At 38.6% G+C, this 19,481-nt stretch overlaps 1 protein-coding gene across 1 annotated transcript in view; it reads right to left on the bottom strand.

Annotated features, from left to right (window-relative positions):
• Window positions 1-244: 244 nt before the first annotated feature.
• LOC118747338 (protein rhomboid-like) overlaps window positions 245-19,481 on the bottom strand; it is a 124,478-nt gene continuing 105,241 nt past the window's right edge. Inside the window, exons 2-4 of the mRNA XM_036481381.1 lie at window positions 11,421-12,397; window positions 939-1,398; window positions 245-675 (exon numbers count right to left, since the gene is read on the bottom strand). Of these exons, the coding sequence (XP_036337274.1) occupies window positions 338-675; window positions 939-1,398; window positions 11,421-12,137 (1,515 nt within the window). The 5' untranslated portion in view covers window positions 12,138-12,397 and the 3' untranslated portion in view covers window positions 245-337. The remainder of the gene's footprint in view (window positions 676-938; window positions 1,399-11,420; window positions 12,398-19,481) is intronic.

The following is a 19,481-nucleotide window of genomic DNA, read 5'->3' as shown; positions in this document are numbered from 1 at the left end:
CCATACACACAAGAAGCACTTGTTTCAGTCCCAACCATTTCCGTTGCACCATTTCCGTGTGCAATTTCTGTTGAATTTGCCAATTTACTCCCAACCAACCAACCGCCGCTAAAGAAGTTTCACTTCAACAAGTGTATGTATTTAAAATGTAGCTTTTGGGGTTTGTTATAAGGATAAATGAAAAACTTTCGGTTTTTACACAAATTTTTACCAAATAAAAACGAATAGTAACTTTAAACATGCATATGTATTAGCAAAGAGCTCTTTGATTACAAATAATAAACTAACATAATTATTAAGCTACATATTGTCTTATTACATAAGCTTTGGCATGAGCTTATGAAATGCCCAAATTATGAAGTAAATGTTGCGTAACCGTTTCACTCTCCTCCTCGAGCCGTTGCCCAGTGACCGTGTTGATGAGGTTGAACGCAATCGCGAATATCGTAAAAGCCAAATAGACGCCCAATGCCAACCACCACAAATGCTTCGACTGCACAGCTTTCGAATTGTCGAAATTCTTCAAAACCAGCAAACCCATTGTGAAGCCCGCCAACGCGCCAGTCAAGTGCGCAACATACGATACTGACGGTAATAGTGTTTTGGCCTCTGAATAGGCGACTTTACTGCTGTACTGGTATTTGGTGTAGACTGCATAGCACAGGTCACAGGAAACTGTTGAAATAAAAGTGAGACCAAAAACAGATAAATTAATTAAAAAATGTGTTAAAATGATTTATTGCATATCCGCGTTAATGGTTTGCAATATCAAAGACACCAATTAAATATGGTTTGTTTCGCAAATTTGAAAATTATTTTGCTGCGTTCACATTAAATTTGCATTATTGTAATTTTAAATACAGAGTCAGCACATTAAACACTAATGACCTTCATAGTCCACAATCATAACGAATTCTAACGGTAATTTCATCACTTACCTAGTACAATGAGCCGCGCCAGCTGCAGCATGCCATAGCGCATTTGACCAAAATTGAGCAGAATATTCGCTAAATGTGCGGCCAATAGCGCGTAAACGCCACCGCTTGCGCCCACCAAATATACTTGCGAGTCAACGACACTGGTGCCCAGCGAGCCGGCAAATACGCCCGCCAAATAGATGATGGCAACGCGCGTCGAACCGTGCACCACCTCCAAGGGCAGCCCATACGCCAGCTGTACGACTACATTGAAGCTCAGATGAAACCAATTCGCGTGCAACAACATGTACGAGACGTAACGCCACATCTCTAGGCGACGATCTGGCCGATAGATAAGCGACGACTCACTCGCTACGAATTGCTTGTTGACGTTGATTTCGATGAATGTCCCCCTTGGCACCATCGCCGCTGCTGCCGCTAACAGTTGGACTGTCATGTAATCGTAGATGAAGACGACAATCTGAAATGTGAGGAAAAAGAAGTAGTAGAAGAAGAGGAAGCTCAAATGAATGAAGGCGGAAAACTAAGATGCAATAAATGTTGAAATTGAAGATGACTGCTGTTTGTTTGCATGGAAATATTGTTGGGAAATCTCTGTTGAATGTGGGAAATTCATTGTGTTACGCAAAGTGCATGCTTATTGTCTAAATACAAAGTACGGTTATGCAATTTTAGTTGTCGGGAGCAGAGCGTTGAATGAGGTTGACTTCGGTAGTGTTTGAATTAGGAAATCTGAAAAATTGCATAAATTGGCAAACTGCCACGCCCCACTACAGTACATGGCGGAAACTCGGAAAACCTTAAATTTCCATCCATTTATAAGAACTAAATTGTATTAGCGTAGTGGGCGAGGAAATTCTCTTCATTCCTAGGCGAAGGTACTACATGGCAAATTTCAGTAAAATCGGATCTCAATTATTATTTTTTTGCCACTGCTTATATATTGTTTAATTAATTTTTTAATCTCACTCTACATAAAGTCATTGAAAATGCTTTAAATCATATAAATGTTCTCAACTCTGAAAGGACGGAAAATGATGAAACCTATCGAACTTGGCATTAAAGATTAAACAAACTCAAAGAAACCCGAACATTCAATTATCAGCATTGAGTTCGTGAAATGTCTGTTCGAATTTGTACCTAAAAATACGTTTCATACAACCAAACTGGTACCCTCTCTGCTGCACAGGCACACATAGGGACGAATCAAGAATATAGGACGAAAAAAATGTTTACTCCATAAGTATTTGACAGATTTCAATGGAAGTTGGTATTTAAGGCTTTTTGTTATCACTGATTTCGAAACGTGGCGGACGATTTTTTAAAAAAATTATTGATTTTTATGAAACTCGGTATCCAGGGGCATCCGTCGTCGCTGATTTCGAAACTGATATTAAATTTTCAAAATTCAAAATTGCGGATCCAATACGACCGACGATTTTTTTTAAATAATTATAGATTGTTATGAAACTTGATACCAAAGAACTCTCGGAGTCACTGACCACGAATATAATATTTGATTTCCGAAAATCATATAATTATATGTGTATTTATGTATATTAGAGTGGTCCTTAAAACATCAATTGAACGCCTTTTTTCAGCCTCACCCTCAATCGACAATACCACGATCACAGATATCACATATAAATTTTGATTCCGATTGAAGTCGGTTAAGGCATGTCGTAAAGGGGTCAAAGGCTCAAAGCCTCTATGGAGACTCAAAAAATTAAAAATATTTTTTTCATTTAATACCCAAAATCGATACTACTAAAGTCAAAGATATCGCATGTAAATTTTGGTCCCGATTGCAGTCGTTTAAGACGTTTTCATAGGGTAATCTGGATATTGGGTATTAGGTGAAAAAAAAAAATAATTTGACTTTTTTGAGTCTCCATAGAGGTATCTTAACTTTGTCCCCTGTGCGACACGCCTTAACGGTCCCCAATCGGGACCAAAATTTATATGTGATATTTTCGACTACAGTAGCATCGACGTAGGGGTTGATCTTTAGGAAATCTGATGTAAAAATTGGCTTCCTACATATAAGGACCACCCGAATGTATATAATGGAAATCACGCAATTTGAAAAGTATGACCTATTAAGGCACACAATAGGAAGGCAAAAATGCTTTAAGTAAGCCAAACACTTAAACTAAATTTAGATCTCTGTTTCACGATACCGTTTTCAGAAAATCCGTATCGGATCAAAATTTTTGGTTATTTTGTGTGGATATTGTATGAAAAAAATTCAAACTTTAACAGGGAAAAAATTAAAAAATAACAAATTTTTGTAAATTTTTTCATTTGTATTAAAGCCTTTCTTTTACGAAAAAAACAAGCTACCAACGAAGAAAATCGGTGGATAAATAAAAGAGTGGCTAAGAGGCGAATGAAAATGAGAAATTATTTTTTTTTATGATAAATGTGTGCGCAGGAAAGACGACAATATGTTGTATGGCATACCCGTAGTACATGACGGATCGACTTGCACAAACTGTTTATCTCCTGCAACTAGACCAAAAAAGCAACTTACATCTTCGGTCGAATGTGATGTTATTTCCAGAAGGCGTGAGAAAAAATTATGTCTAACGCGGCCACAGTACGAGCCGATTCACTCCTTACCCCCCAACACTCCTCATAGCCTTATATGAAATGAGGGAAAAAATATACAAACGCCAGCTTTGAGTGTTGATTTACCCTATATTAAACGCTTTTGTGGACATTTCTAAGATCTACGCTAATAATCCCCAATCTAACGATGCCCTTAAAATCAATATAACCTCGGCTATCGCTCAAATTCAGCGGCATATAAGTACCGACGGAGTAACGAAATCAACGAAACTGACTACCTCACGTCATGCTGGGTTTTTAGCTTTAAGGTTTTCATACACTTTCCAACACAGAAGGATTGGGAAGGTGGCCTCCTGTCGGTAAATGATGGTATTCCCATCTACATTGTTGCATCAAAGTTGGAAAAAGGAGTCGGCTCGAGTCTGTACTCCAAGGACCTCTAAATAAGCCGAATATCTTTGCTATAGAAAGGGCGGCTTGTCTCAAACGGTAATTAAGTCTCTGTCAGGCAACGTTACTGCAATCGTTGACAGCCAGGTGGCATTGAGAATATTAGGCCCCAGGGTGGTAAAGCCGAATGCATATCGGAAATGTTGTGCAACGATGGCTTCACTGAGTCACGTTAAAACCTCTCTCTGTTAGGTTCCTGGGCGTAGCAATATATAAGGGAACGAAAAGGCAGATGATATGACTTGATACGGTTCGCAAATGAAAATTAGCGAAACGGATGACTCCCTACCACCACCGATGTATTTTCTGCAAAGGGGGATTGCAGAATATATCACAGCTGTAAATAATGACCTCTCGATCAATCGGGACGACTGTAATAGCTTAAGATCGCTCTGGCCGAGACTCAATAAAAGTTGTAATGAGGAACTATTGACATTAAACAAATCTGCGGGAAGGGCCCTTACCAGAAAGAAAGAGGAGAGGAAAGAAATAAGAGGCTCATTGCTACATCCTTCGATTTCCTTAAAAAATATATATATATCGCTCATTCCGATACGCTAACTTAAAAAGGAGTTATGAAAAGGTTTCACGGGTAATTTTGAAAAAAAAATTCCGATTTTTTTATAACCAGTCTAATATAATTATGTACATACATACATATATTGTACAAATCTTCCTTGATAACGCATTATAAGTTTTGTTGTGGATGAATGTTTACTAGAATCCACTACTTTGTAAATTTGTTTAACCTCTTGGTATTACAAGAAAGCAGATAACAGAAATGAGAAGTATAAAACTTCTTTCTGCAATAAATACTTCATCAAATTAATCTATATTGATTAATGATCTACTATACTTATCTAATAAAATTGGTATAAAAGCAAACTGGAATCTCTCTACTGGCGAATTCCAATTATTTTCTTATTTCTTTTTTCATTAAAGGTTATACTCTTATAGCATGAGCACGAGGGTGAATTGAAAAAGAATTGGGTTTGGTAGCATGCTAAGTGCTAGGCCGAGCTTCTCCTCCTTATAACATAAGTGGATGGACCTATGTACCTTTTTATGCCGCTTCCGAACGGCAAATGGAAAAGCTTTTTGATGGCAAAAATACACTGAAAGGGGGGAAGGGCAATCAAAAAACATATGTATGCTCTGAGGAAAGGAACTAAAGGTTTTGTAAGCTGGGGGAGGAAATTTAATTTTTGTAGATGGTACCTCAGCCTGTAGTATCCTTTCAGGTACCCGGTATGAGTTCTTAAACCCCCACTGCTAAGGTTTGACAATCGCTCATTTGGATTGCCTTTTGCCGTTTGTCCTTTGCCAATGGGGTTGAAATTTGCGAGTCCTTCCATCTCCTTTGGAGCTTTGCTGTATATCCTCTGAATGTATCACAGAAAGGCTGAAGGCCGATCAAGCCCGGTCCAGGCCAGGAATACACCACAATGTAACTTTGTTACTGGTTCCTAGTTTTTCCAGATTAACTTTTCAGTGGCCAACCTAGTTTTAGCGATTATTTTTGCGAAGAAGAGGAGAAATGTCAAATGTGAAAGTAAATAAAAAAGGACGCTAGCAAGGGAAAGAGGTTTTTAAAGGTATTTTTAACAAAATATTAAGTCAAAATAAATAGCACTGAGAAGAAATTGAACTTCGGCTGGAGTTGGGAGGAAAGCACAACAAATTTAACAGCTAATAATCTGCGACTTGACTCTGTAAATGTGCTGGTTATCAATTAAGATTACCAAAAATATGAACGAATTGCAAAACATCACGTTTTTCCCCCGACCGCTTGGCACGACATGACCCTTTTATCGTGGTCGGAATACACACATACCTATCGTCTTACTTTCGATACCTATATGTATCAATGATATATCGATAACGATATAAAAAAAAAATACTTCGATACAATTTTCGAGAAATCTATTTTAAATGATATCAATAAAATATCCTTCTCGTAGTGGAAATGTAACCAGGAAAGTCTTTATCACATTTTCCAAAAACAAAAAATTATCTAAATAGAATAATTTGTGCCACCCTCGTATGTAGGCCTTTTGCTATGAGCTTCTCTCAGACATCAAACATTAAAACGCATCGAAATTGCGAGATGTAAAAGGCGTATAAATTTATCAAATGCGAAAATTCGCAATGGATGCCAGCGTATTTTCCCCGAACAATTTCCTGATTACAAAATAAAGCGTAGAAAAGTGATGAAAAATGAATGGCACATCATAAAAGGAGCGTAGTGCAACCCCCAACAATTGAAATCGTAAAGTTGCATGCCATCACGTCATCATGCCACCACCATCACACCCAGCATGAACAGCAAGGGAATACGAGTACGACAAGACGACTTGTCTGCAAAACTGAAAAAAGTAGTTGGAGTCGAAACGCGTCTTGGCGAGACACCATGTCAGACATTACTGTTTTTGATTGCCTTGTGTCGCGGGCAAGTATGCAGGGAAACTCAAAATAGCAGTTTTGTCATCGAAGAGAGCGACGAGGAGCACAGTGGACACAGTTTTTGAAACAATTTTTATTGTAGTAGCGGAAGGATCGCTTTAACTACGCATACAAACACGTACTAACGCTGGGGTCAATTTCAAATTTCATTTCCACCATGTATTTACTTGTACAGTCAGCGTCAAAAATGTGAATACCCTGAAGTTTTTACGATATTTTTTATTTATATTTTGCATACAAAATGTTTCTTATTGTTTTTATAAAGATATACATAGTTCATTTAACAGCAAAAACCAGCAGAATCATTTTTTCAATTCCACATAGAACTCGGGAAAATTCAAGAAATATCAAAAAACTTTCATCAAAATGTTTCCAACTTTTCAATTCAATATTTTTGACAAGTTTTGAGTATGCATTTTTGTAGCCCATTAAATTTTAATGCATGAACAAAATCTATTTTTATATGGAAGAAAATGGGCAACACCCTCGCCAAAAAAAAAAAATACCTCAAAAATCAATGGTTATTTTTTAGACTTGAAACTTGCATCTTTCAAGAATTTAATGGGCTACAAAACTGCATAATCAAAATTTTTCTAAGAAACCGGAAAGAAAAGTTGAAAATTTTATGCAATTTTTTTTTTGTTATTCTTTAATTTTCCCGAGTTCTATGTGAAAGTTAAAAAATTGATTCTGCTTGTTTTTGCTGTTGGATGAAAAAAATAATAAAACTTTGGTATGGAAAATATAAAAAAAGAAAATCGTCAAAACGTTAGGGTATTCATATTTTTGACGCTTACTGTATATGCAGTCGGTTATTGCGGCAGATAGTTGAGCCAACAAATGGCCCCTTGCCCCCAACTACTCAAAGAATATAACTGCACTTACTATTTCCATTGGGCAGACAAGTGCTAGACTATGAAATGTAATATTAACTCGTATAAACATAGACATTTGCACCCCTTTTACGCACTAAACTATGTATGTATACATACATATATGCACTTACAATGTACAGATGGACTGACGGACGGACGTACAGTTGGATGAATGGATGTGCTGGCATTACTACTACGTATCTATAGTTTTCGCTTCGAGGCGTACTGCACATTTGAATGGCCCTGTAAAATTGTACGTTTTTGCGTGTATTATTGCCACTACAACGGCAGTTACCAAGCCATTGTGGGTCACAACCAGTGTTGCCACACATGAGCTTTTCCTACCAAAACTGGTAGGTTTTTATCCATTTGGTTGGTTGGTAGGCTAGAATGGATTTTGGTAGGTTCTGTGACAATAATAGTTATTAGCGAAAAAAAAACGGAAAATATGTATCTTTAAACAGTTTTAGCAACCTTGCTTACACGAACATTTCACCGGTGCATTCAGCTGTAAAACTCTACAGAACAACTTGGGTGCCCACAATGGCGTAACGCTGTGGTGGGTGCCGGTAGATGAAGGGTACATCTAAAGGATACATTGCAGAACTACTTAGGGGCTGGAAAGAATTTAAAATTGCTGCCCACTGGCGGAAGTCAAAAGGAATGAGACAATCAAAGAGATTCATAAGTCCTTGAAGGAAGAATTCGGAAAGACTTCATGAACTTACCACGGTATAGTCTTAGAACTCTTACTGGCATCCTGACAGGACACTGCAAGTTAAGGTACAATTTGAATAAAATAGGGCTTTCTTTATAGATGGATTGCAGGTTTTGTGGGCTGGGTTTAGCACAACAGATCTTCTCAACAATAACAATAATAATATTATGTATGTATGTGTAAAGAGTGATTTGTATAAGCCTATACAGAAAAATTAATTGTTATACACAGTTATTTTTTTTTTTTGTACCAGCTGCGTTTTAGTTTTACTAAATGTTTTGTTATCTACATTTTAGTAAACTGGATATTGAAAACAAAAATATATTAAAAACTAAAAAAAAATCATAGGTTTTGGTTGGATCTGGTAGGAAATTTAGGTACGTAAAAAAATGTGTCCGTGGCAACACTGGTCACAACACAGACTATGACAGACATTACTTGGAATACTTCAGCCACTACACAAGCAGCCCACCTCCCCAAATGACTTTTTCATTTTGCCCATTTTTGCACAATGGCTCTGATGAAATATGAGCTCACTGGAGTTAGCTGCCAACATTTGTTTATTTATGTACATATGTGTGTATGTATATATGTATATATGTATTTGGTTTGTTTTCTTTTTTAGCAAAGTGTTGTGGAGCAACTTTGAAAGTTCAATTCAAATAAACCGTACGTACATAGAGTGTCTGGTTGCCCTTCTCTGCAACAAATTCACGCCCTGCTCCGCCCAAAAGGCAATTTCAACGCACCGCACCGACCGTAGCACTGAAGTTCAATGACGCTGCTGCGGTAACTTCGCAATTGCCGTTATTAGGAGATAGTTTTAATACACTAAAAGGCGCTTCTTTTAAACTAAGTTTACCCGAAACGAACACTTTCTGAAAATTGTTTAACTTTTTCTTTTATTAGAACGTTGACGTAATCGTTTCAATGTGAATTTTGCGAGTTAACTTCGTAAACTGAATTTCACATTGAAAACCAGTAAAGGAATGCATAGGGTTTCCTCCCCTACTAACTTTAAATAGACAAAATCCCCGAAAGAAATAACAGTGCAATTCTGGCTAAAATGGTTGCCAGTCTTTTGTAAGACAATTGAAAGACAGTTTGAAAGATTTTGTTCATTCTTTTATTGTGGCACGATAGTCCAAAATTTATGAAGAAATGCTCTTGAGCATGTTCCAAATGGAGATGTATGTATGTATATCCCACCTTGCCACTTTAAAATATTTTTGGGTACCTACCAAAAAGCCTAGCAAATCAGTTTTCAAGCTATCAAAAATTCTTGTTACTAATAAAATGAGATTTTATTAAATTAAATTATAGGTTCATTCTTTAACAAAACCCGTGTAAATCCAGGTTTCCAACTTTGTGCCATATTTAAAAAATTCAACAAACTTTCGTACACATTTCGAGCTTTTTTAAAAATTCTAAAAAATCAACCTAATTTTAAGCCATTTCAAACATGTACTTTATGCTACTAGAATTCGATGGGCTACAAAACTGCATACTCAGAATCAAATTAAAAATTCGAGATTTTTACGAAATTTGTTTTTTTTTTTTTTAATTGCATACATTTTTTCAGGTAGTGTCATTTGATTGGTGCATTTGTACAGATTTGTGCATTTTTACATTAGGCTATTGGTACAAAATAAAAAAATTTTGACAATTTGTCTTTCTTGTATTGAAATATTTCAACAAATTATTTTTCGTGATTGGGATAAGGAAAAATATTTGGGTATTCCCACAGTTGGGTTACGATTTGCACCAACTTCGGGCAAATACCCAATCGTGTGACACTGCCTAGCAGCACAATGTCACTAAAATTTAACTTACAAACAAAATAGTATGGGCAGGAATTTCAAAATCTCCACCGCGTTTGTGTGAAATATCTTATTTTTTATCAGTATTTTTCTTTTAATCAATCTATGTTGAATTAAAAGTGAAAATAAAAATAATTTAATGTTTTGGCCTCTAGGAAAAAGCTAATGTTTTTTGAATAGGGCTGCCACCTGTTAATAAAATTAATATATTCAATAATAATAAGCGTAGGCAACGGTTCTACATCGTCACTGTCAAACGAAAAGACTTAGCCTCTACATATGCAATAATGTATTATTTTTCTGAATAAGGTTGCCACCTATTAAAAAGTTAAAAGATTTTCGCCATTCCTTGGATTACGAAATGATACACCAAATGAAAGGGCCTGGCTTTCGCATGTACAAAAGCTTTAATTTTTTGAATAGCGTTGCCACTTATTTAAAAATTACTATCTTATATACATAGTATAAAGGAGAGTCGAGATATTTTGACTCCGCTAATCTCAAAACTTACTGAACAGATTTATACGAGATTTCTTAAGTATAATTTGTATCGATAGGGATATTATCTTTAGTACTTTAAATTCTTATAGAGTTGCCACCTGTCAAAAAAATTCTTATATCCGCACTGTTCGTTGGATAACAAGAAATGAGGTGTCAAATAAAAGGGCTCGGCTTTTAGATGTTCAATAATGGATTACTTTTTGAGTAGGGTTGCCACTTTTTAAAAATCGTAAGATCTTCACCGTTTGTTGGACTAAGAACTGAGGTGCCAAGTGAAAGAATGCAATAAGTTTTTATTTTTTGTTTGAGTGGAGTTGCCACCTATTTCAAAATTATGTATGTATAATATGCGAGAGCATTTTTTGTTAAAGGCGAAGCCTCGCGCATACGAGGCCGGCTAGTACTATATAGAGTAACATTTCACCAAAAAACTGTATTCTTCAGAAATGTTAAAGATAAGCTTGACACAGCCAACTTTTGACAAAACTGTGCTGTTCACAATAAGTACACATATCTGTATACTCGTATTACGCTTGAATTAAATCTCCTTTATTTGTTATAACTTAAAACTGCTAGCCCACGCAGCCTGCTTCCATCGCAAAGCTAGAGATGTTAAATGCATAGTGTAGACTTACGGTAGGTTTAATTAAGGCATTTTTTGGCAGAGAGAAAAATTTCTTGTGTAGGTATGGCTGCAAGTGAATTCGGCCAGCAGCTCGATATCAGCACCCGAAGCATTATTACCAGGCGAACAAACAAAAAAAAACAACTTGTAGTTTTGAGCAGTGAGTTCCGCCAAACGCGGTGCTGGTCGAAATGGGAAGCATGAATTTTGAACGTTCGTATTTAATTTTCGTCCTTGCTGTAGCATTAATTATTTTATTTTTTGTTTTTTTACACTACTCGCTTTGTTCAAACATTGGCCGTACCAGCAACAAGCTCGGCAGATGCGCCGGAATAAATGAATTTTTAAAGCAAATGCAATGCAAAAAATCCATGTCTACCATACATATGTATGTCCAAAATGAAAGCGCCTGCAAAAAAATCTCAGCATCAAATTAAAACGTAATTTTCGCAAACTCACCTCCAGCAGTGACACCAGTATAATAAATAGTGGCGGCGGCCAACAGCAGCGTTGATAGTCAGCCAAAGGCTCTTTGTGGCCGTGCCCCTCCATTGCAACAGGCTCTATCCCCAAAGCGACCAGCGAGCAGACAGTGCGACATGTGCTCTGAGTTGTCGCCAGCGTTTCCGGTCCAACAGTAGCTACGGCTGCTGCAGGCGGTTCACAGGTCGTAGACGCTGCCGTTGATGCTGGAGCTAGCGGCAAATGCAATTGTGCGGCGGCATTCGTGGTGTATAGGGTGGAAGGAACGCGCAGCACTATAGCCGCATCGGGGAATGAGCTCAAAGAGACGCCCGAATTGCACGGTGCCTGTGGCTGCAGAATCGTTGGCACAGTAGCGCCGGGAGTAATTCCATTTGCAAACGCTTTATCGGGTGCATTTGCATGCGCGTCAATGCCAGCAATGTCTAACAAAGAGGATGAATTGAATCTCTTTGGTTGCGAATGTATCTGTGACTTTGGCTTCCTGTGCTGCTTGAGTTGCTGTTGCTGTTGCTGTTGCAGCTGTTCCTGTCGCTGTGCTGCAGGTGAAGTTGACATTGACTTTAATACTGTTGCAACACTACCATCCATGTGGGCTGTCTCTGTCTCCTTCAGGCGCTGCGAATCTGCTTGTGCTGCCATCGCGCTGATATGTGTTTTTAATGATTTAACGCATCGTGCGTACGTCTGCATTCATTGGCTATGTTGCATTTATCGTCTTTGTATGTATCAAACCCACTAGACGCAAGCCCCTTGGAATTTGTCTCTTCCACATTGACGCGCCAGCACCGACTGTCGTAAAGCGCCGCTAACTAAGTATGTATATATTTTGCAAAAGCCTTGCCACGTACAGCGCACGTCCTTGTCGCCGCTTGCTTTACACAATCTGTGCCCGCTTTGTATCTACCAGTGAATGAAGTCGGCAACAATTTATTTATGCCCACTCGGAGTGTCTACAAAAATAAAAACAAAGCAGATAGTAAAGTGAAAAAAAGGAATTTAGTTTATTTGGCTCAAGGTTACTTCCGTACGAAAATAAAGCGCATTGCAACGCCAAGGCGCGTCGTCATGCCCCGTGGAATTCGCGCGTTGGCATATACGCCGCGCACACACATACACACAATTGCACACGTGCATATTATGTACATCTACACACTCAATCAGATGAGCATTAGTTGCAACATTTTTCTATAAATCAAAGCAAATGTCTGGAAATGCAAAAGTCCTCTGTTATTTGCGACAAACAAAGTGTAAAACGTGTCAACGTTGTCGCCAGTGTCTTGAATACCGCGCACTCCACGCCAGCGTTGCGCACTGTGGCAATGGTGTCAAGACGGCTGCCAATAATAGAGACATAAAAATGCATTCACATACATTCATGTATGTATATATGTACGTAAGTATGTAAGTATGAGCGCTGTAGACGCGCGCCAGACCGCCTTAGAGCTCATAGCAGCCATCCAACCAGTTAGTTAGTAGACATGTGTGCGGATGCGACGCGGCTAGACGAAGCGTTAAGCACCGGCAGCGACTTGGAACGGCTGGTGGCACAGTGGGCAACAATTGAGCGTTTTTAGGCAAATTCATCGTACATCGACAATTAAAGGGGCGACAAATGAGGTAATGAGAATTTTAGTTGGCTATGAAAAGTAGTCCGGTGGCGGAGCGCTGAACTTAGAAAAAAAACAAAAACATATTCCAGAATGCTTCCCAACAAAGCATTAAAACCCCGATCAGCCTAGCTCTGGACTGCTCCGTTGACCTAACCTAAATGAAAGCTAAAATTTGACGTGCGAAGAATAAAAATACATTCCCCGTTATTTTTGTTCATCTCGCAACGTTCAGTCAGTTTATTATCTTTTTTTTAAATACCCTAACTTTGCTGCGTTTCTGAGTTGCTTTGGAATAATTAGCTAGGTATTGGCATCCGGCGGCAATAGAATTGATTACCTGTGCTTCAAAGTAAACGGTTACCTCTCCGAACTTTCTCGCATCTTCACTGCACGAAGCCTATCCCTCTCTCCTACGAAATCCTCTGCAACTATTTTTACCACCGACACGATAGCGGTCGGACTACAGCGGAGTATTCAAGGCAACGGCGTAGCAATTCTGACTGTGAATAACCGAGAAATCCTCGGAATAACATTCGACAGCCTGCACTCTTTCTCGGCGAACACAACCGCAATTGCCAGCAAAGTACAGATCCGCAGCAAAGTCCCCAAATGGTTCCCCGGTAGCAGTTGGGGCAAAGATAAAGAAACGTTGTTGAAAACATACAAGGCAATTGGCCGGCCGGATCTAAATTATGTATCGCCCGTATGGTCGCCGAGGACGAGTACGACACAGTGGATCAAGATACAGACATGCCATAACACAGCACTCCGGACAGCTACGGGATGACTTCTAATTTCGCCAGGAACAGCACATTCATAGTGTGGCCCCAATGCTGCCATTAAGAGAGCACAGCATTATTCTTAGCAAGCAGTTCCTAATATAGTGATACAAACGAGATCATCAGAACAGCGAGGCGAAACCATCCACCTGGGCACTTCACAAGGCATATCTATGGACTGAACAGCAAGGTCCAGCACTACGTACAACAACCTCTTGACCCACGACTGTCGGGACTATAGGGACTGGCATTAACACGGAGAATTTTAGTCCCTACACAGACTCCCATCCTGTGAATGGTGTCATCAGAGTCCAATCACCACCTGTGGCCGATTTTCAGCTTCAACTGCAGAGAGAGGCCCGCATAATTCTGGCCCAATTACGATCTGGATAATGTAACCATCTCAACTCCTACTTACCCAGACTCAAGATTTAGTCAGGCGATTTATGGAAAGGGTCATTAAATATAAATCAGAAGGCATACAAAATCGGGAGATCCGGTCACGATCTTGTCACTAAGGTGGAAGTGGATCTGGAAGCAAAGAAATTCATACATGATGAGGGTCTTCGCTGACATTGAGTGACTCTTTGCCAATAGTACTTGTTTCCTTAAGTGCTTGACTGCCAGACGTGGTAGGGTCCTTGAAACTATGATAAGCTCTCTCCTTTCAATGGTATCTATAAGAGAAATGGGGAGAAATATGTTTTCTAAACCGTTACAAAGGTTCGGTCTTCAGAGTATTTGACTACCTTTTAAGTGGACATATGTTAAAAATATATGTCGAGAGAGACACTTCAGAGTACATTTTTATTTAAAGAAAACTAATATTTGTCAACGCTATGCCCTTAACTTTTATCGTAAGTGCTTTGACTTAGGTGTTTTAAAAAAAGTTTAAAGAAATTGCTTCGCAACCAGACTGGTGTAAGAGTTCCTCATATTCTACGTTCCTTAAAAAATAGGAACGATTTTATATGGATTTTACTTATGGAAGGTACTTGGTAAATCCATTTACGAGTCCTGATGTGAGCAATATACCAAACATGAAAGTCCCACTAATTATGTTATAACTTTAATATGCACACCATATTGGCAACATTTTATAACTCCTACACTTAAGACTGGTGCATTGTCCAAGTTTTAGGGACTTGCAGCCAATACCAACAAGACAACCGTGGTATTTCTAAGCCCAAAAGCCTTTCGGCAGTCCGTAGACGTGAAATATTCAGGAGTATATCTGGATAGGAAACTGACATGAAAGACTCTTTTAAGAAGAAATATGTATAACGGCAGTATGCCTTGTGATGCTGAATGGCAACTGGAGGTAAACTTCAGGTTATCTTACATGGGCACTAATGCGACAAGGTTTCTATCGCTGGGTTTTGCAATCTCAGAGGAACCAAACCGGATTTTGATTATGCGGATTCCATATTAAAGTAAGGCTGGGAAAACGCATGTACAACATCAGGTATTATGCAGGATTTTCAATTATTTTAGTACTAGGACAGTGCGATCTTCGGGCAAGCGAACTGGCTGATGAGCTCTCGAACTGAATCTGGGACATTGTAGACAAAAGATTTATTCCTCAAGTTGAAGACATGCATTGCGAACGTTGTATCGTCGACAACCAATACTTTTGTAGTGCCTCGAGAATAATACAATATAGGTTCATATCTCTGTTTTTCCCCCAGCTTACGACAATTGTCGGTGGCGCATTTTTGTCTCAGATGTATCGATAATGGATCAGCTGAGATGATTCACAGCTCACGAGCCTAAAAGCAAGTCCAAGGTGTGTTTTAAAGTCTTTTGGTATGTGTTTTAAAGTCTAGGGTAAGTGTTACGCGATTTTTCCAAAACTTCTTTGCCAACGAAAATCCAGAGTACATACATACTATATTCCAACTCTGCCAAGATGACTATGAGGCAGAACATGCGGTATAGAAACATTACGAGGTCGGGTCTCATTAAGCCAGAGAAAGTAAGAAACACTTTAAAAAGCTTTCGGGAACAAAATTTTTTTTTATTCAAAAATTTTAAGAAAAGGATATTTCACGGAAGAAAGCGCAAAATAAATTTGTGTTGGCAATCGTCCGGAACTTGAAGGATTTAGGGTTGTAAAGATAACTAAATAATTTTTTGGCTAAGTTGTTTGCTGAATTCAATTTGCATTTTGACTCAATCTGAGAAGCGATGGCGAAGACAAAGGCCATATTTATAGTATAGTTGAATATGACCATCGTTCCCAGGACAGTCGGGTGTATGTAGCCGGCACGATCCAGATTTATAACTAGCCAAGGACTCTCACTCCATTAAAATTCCCCAAAACCTCTTTGCTGTTACAACAACAACAACAAGGTTCATGTTCCGTAATTTTTATTTCTGTAGGTATAGTTCATAATCTAGCCCACCGTTAATGCGTTGCTATGTCTAAAAACGGGACAAGAACTTATTCGCCTCCAATGTGTCCATAACAGCAACGAACCGGGTATAAGAAAAAACTATTAAAAAACCACACACACACATATGGCAACAACGGCGCGCGTCAGCGTGGAGAAAAACAAAATGTAAAGTTTTGTAAAAATAATAAAATATAACTTGAAAGGATGGAAACGAGCGCAGGAGCCGACATAGAAAAATGTTTTTGGCAAGCGAAAAGAAGGACTGCAGTAAGTAAGACAATGCACAGACTTCTATATTCACAATTGCCGCGATGAGATGCAAAGTAGCCTATCTGCAATAAACATTAAAAATTATAAGACAATATTACCAACGGTTTTTATAACACTTTTAGGGTAAATTCAAATAAATTTCATTGCAGTTATCTGTTGATTACTATAACATCATAAGAAATTTAATCGGGGAATGATCGGGCTATTAGCCGCACCTTTCTAGTTAAGAGTTTTTAGGTCACATCTCTATTTTTTTGGTAAGTTGAGTTAGCGTACTTTGGCTGCCATGCCCTCAATAGTGTAAGTAATGTCTTACATATCTGCTGTGAGCACATACAGTAGTCATAATTGGACGAGTACATTCGGGATTAGTTCCCACCTATACGTTTCGAGACTGTTTTGAAATTAGTACTTTTAGGGCTCTCTAAAATGAAACGCCAGCAACACCACCGTGAATTAAATTGAAACTTTGTGCTATGTGATCGCATGTGTCAAGCTGAGAAATGCATAAAATAGCTCAGAAAATATATAAAGCGTACTTTTTCATATACATATGTGCTTCCTATTGGATGGGTATCATCACAAACAGAACTATTCCCATACTGTTCTGCAAGCGACACAACTTAATGCAGCCTACATCCATTGTTACTTGACAAGACTTGTTTTTAGCCAAGCATTGTGTTCGAGACCATCAGCAGTGAGGGGGTTGCCTCAATGCAAACAACGTCATTGCCAAATTTGTATCCTTCAGTGCAATTAAATGTGCTATAGAGGAGGCGGAGGTAGACGAAGTGTATGTACAAAGTTTTACCATTTTTGAATAAAGAATATTTAGAATATGCTGCTAGTTTGCAAATTTGGCATCTCTGCAGCAGTTTTGGTTATTTACGAGCACTTCTAGCACATATACAAATATTAATGGCCTAGGAAATATTTAACCTCAACATAACTCAATTAAATACATACATATGTACATATGTATGTACAATGTACATATGAGTGTATGTATATGTATAAGGATTTATTAGTGCTTGCTAGTAGTTGTATGTTCTTTTACTTAAGTTCTGTTTTGGCCACTAGCACAATGACCTTTAGTGAGTTTTTTCTTCAACGGCGGGCTGCCAGTACGTTACCCTTGTCGGAGGTTACCCTAAAGGTTGTAAAACTACATATGTATATGCACCACCAATAAAATTGCTTTTACAGAATTGATAGTTGGCTTTGTCAAAAATAGCAGAGTTCATTAAGTTAGGCCAGGTTAGGTTACGGTGGTTGCCACACTCCGCACAGTCCAGCAGAGGGGCCTGTTAGGTCAATGGTGTTACCACTTTGTCGAGCTCTTGTTCCTTCCCTCAGTTTACCGTGTAATAGAACTAGTGTGATACTTTAACGAAACTAGTCGAAATTAGCTAAAAAGCGGCACAGATAGAGCCCTATACTATCACGACAAAAATCGTTAGCAGTGTCCTATACTTCTTCCTACCACTGCGCTAATAATGGGGCGATCAGTTCGTAACAGAGTGAAAGGTGTTTTCTCATCGTCACTTGGCTAGAACTGGTTGGTTACAGAACAGGTTAGTTCCTTCACACATCGTTCTTTGACCAATTTTTTATCGGTGTTTACACAAAGACAGGGAGCGCCAGTGCCATGTCTATGCAAGCTTGTCTGCTGCGCAGTTTCCAGACTGTTGAGAAAATGTGGCACTATTAAGGCCAGGTCTTTAGAGTAAATTCTGCTACTAACCTTATTATCAAGATTTGACCAATATTTTCGAAGCAACAGATTTGGCTGGTGTAGCACAGTCTTTTTTTTAGGGCTGCTGGAATGGTGCCCACAATTGTTGAGTGACCGAACCTAAGATCTATATAAATGTGAACCGCATTCAATCTGATTACGTTGCAACTGAGTTGAAAGCTACCATAAAGGTCGGTAGGATGAAGATTGAATAAAGTTGCCATTGAAATACTTGGGGCAGCGCTTGGTTACCTTTCCAATGTGCTTCTAAAAGTGAACTTTTCTAGAGTCGGTCACCATTCGGTGATCCCATAGAAGAGGATGAGTCGGAAAACCGTCGCGTACATTCAGTGTATTGTGTGCAGTTTCAGACCCCTTCGCTTCACCACTGCTGCTTTACAGGCGTAGAGCGAAGTTGTGGCTTTCCTGAATCGTTCCGTAAGTTTCCGTTTCCTCTATAAGTAATGTAAGGCTCAGAGAATTTACAGAGGGTAGCATAAAAGCTTTATCTAAGATTTTCCCGTGAATGGCACCATTTCGATATCGGTGGAATTGAGCTTGAGTCCACTTTCCCTTAACCAGCTATTCTGACAGAGAGTGCTCTGAAAAAGTTCATAAGCTATAAAGTTTCCAAGGTAGAAGGGGACTAGGTTAGAATGGCGGCGAAAACCTTAAGCCCCCGGGAGCACAATCCAGCGTGGTCGATCAAATTGGCTATGTTGTGGAACTCATATGCTCCTAGTAAAGACGCTTGAACGATCTGCATCAAAGCTTTAATAAACTGCTCTAATTTTTTTCGACTTAATGATATCTTTCATGAAGTTTTGGGCAAATTTTTATGCCGTTTTTATGAAGACTTCAAATTACTTTTTAATTTCATAAGCAAATTCCATTTCAGAAAAATCACTGTAACATTTTTATCCATATCATTGAGATATTAATCATGATTCAATAATGAAAGGTTTTGTAAGAAAAACTTTCTCTCGCTCTAATTTTATCAATGACACTCCCACCCTACTCCTAAAAACAAAAACAGTGATATTTCTTTTCCAAATTTCTTTGCAAGTTTTAAGAACATTTTTAAATTGTTAGTAGTGAAATTTTTACTTTTTAAATTTGAAGAAATGTTTGTTCTGCATTCGCTGGCGCCAACAAGACAAAATGGGTGAGAATCGTTGGACTACAGAAATTCACACACACACTTAAAAGGTGTACGCACGAGGCGAATGTTGGCTGGCGACCAA

The sequence above is a fragment of the Rhagoletis pomonella genome, unplaced genomic scaffold, assembly GCF_013731165.1.
Source record: "Rhagoletis pomonella isolate Grant_MI unplaced genomic scaffold, Rhpom_1.0 Rhpom_scaffold_00011, whole genome shotgun sequence".
Classification (NCBI taxonomy): Eukaryota; Metazoa; Arthropoda; class Insecta; order Diptera; family Tephritidae; genus Rhagoletis; species Rhagoletis pomonella.
Note: the sequence above shows the minus strand (reverse complement) of the source record. Positions and strands in the feature narration are given on the sequence as shown.